The following is a 1,196-nucleotide window of genomic DNA, read 5'->3' as shown; positions in this document are numbered from 1 at the left end:
GACTCAGTCTGCCTACGTATCCAAGCGGAATCAGGTCAGGATGTAGTTCAAATACAAAAGGAAAGTGAAAAATATGAAATACAAGAGACCGAATCCGACAAGGATTGCCTACGTATCCCACCGAGGGAATTCAGGTCCAGCGTAGTTCTAAATACATGGAAATGATGATTTGGATTTTCTAGGAGAGACCGGATGTGATGTGGGTTGCCTACATACCCCGCCGTGGGAAGTCAGGTCTAGACGTAGTTCTGTTACATTGAAAAATGCAAAAGTACACAAAATCAGCGCTAATCTTGAGGTCTTCGGATGTAGTATTTCTTGATGGCGTCTAAATTGATTGGCTTTGGCCTTACTCTGCCATCCATTTCTGCTAAGATTACCGCTCAACTGAGAGTACTCTATGAATCATGTAGGGTCCTTGACAATTTGGTGCAAATTTCCCTTTGGCTTCTCCTTGGTGAGGAAAGATCTTCTTCAATACCAATTGCCCCGGTGTGAACCGTCGAGGTTTGACTTTCTTGTTGAACGCTTTGGTCATTCTGTTTTGATAGAGTTGGTCATGACCAACCGCGTCCATCATCTTTTCATTGATGAGCTTCAATTGTTCATGCCTGCTACGTATCCATTCTGCATCGTCCAGACCAACCTCTTGGATAATCCTTAAAGATGGTATTTCCACCTCAACAGGTATTACTACTTCCGAACCATAAACCAACATATAAGGAGTTTCCCCAGTTGATGTTCTGATCGTGGTGCGATAACCAAGTAAAGCATATGGTAGCTTCTCATGCAATTGCTTGTGACTATCCACTATTTTCCTTAGGATCTTCTTGATATTCTTATTTGCAGCCTCAACTGCTCCATTCATATGTGGCCGGTAAACCGTGGAATTTCGATGAGCAATCTTGAACCTTTCACAAGTTTCCTTCATAAGATCGTTGTTGAGGTTGGCTGCATTGTCTGTTATGATTGATTTTGGAATTCCAAAATCGACAAACTATGTTGTTGCGAACAAAGTCTGCCACTACCTTCTTGGTCACTGCCTTGTATGTCGAAGCTTCAACCCATTTTGTGAAATAATTGATAGCCACCAGAATGAAACGATGTCCATTTGATGGAGGAGGCTCTATGGGTCTGATAACGTCCATGGCCCAAGCAACAAATGGCCAAGGGGAACCCATCACATTTAGCTCATT

At 42.7% G+C, this 1,196-nt stretch overlaps 1 protein-coding gene across 1 annotated transcript in view; it reads right to left on the bottom strand.

The window, feature by feature from the left end:
• Positions 1–376: 376 nt before the first annotated feature.
• The window catches only part of LOC107058641 (uncharacterized), a 2,147-nt gene continuing 1,327 nt past the window's right edge, over positions 377–1,196 (bottom strand). The window contains exon 3 of the mRNA XM_015304590.1: positions 377–960. Coding sequence (XP_015160076.1) covers positions 377–960 — 584 coding nt within the window. The remainder of the gene's footprint in view (positions 961–1,196) is intronic.

This window comes from Solanum tuberosum, unplaced genomic scaffold (genome assembly GCF_000226075.1).
Source record: "Solanum tuberosum cultivar DM 1-3 516 R44 unplaced genomic scaffold, SolTub_3.0 scf00562, whole genome shotgun sequence".
NCBI classification, from domain to species: Eukaryota; Viridiplantae; Streptophyta; class Magnoliopsida; order Solanales; family Solanaceae; genus Solanum; species Solanum tuberosum.
Note: the sequence above shows the minus strand (reverse complement) of the source record. Positions and strands in the feature narration are given on the sequence as shown.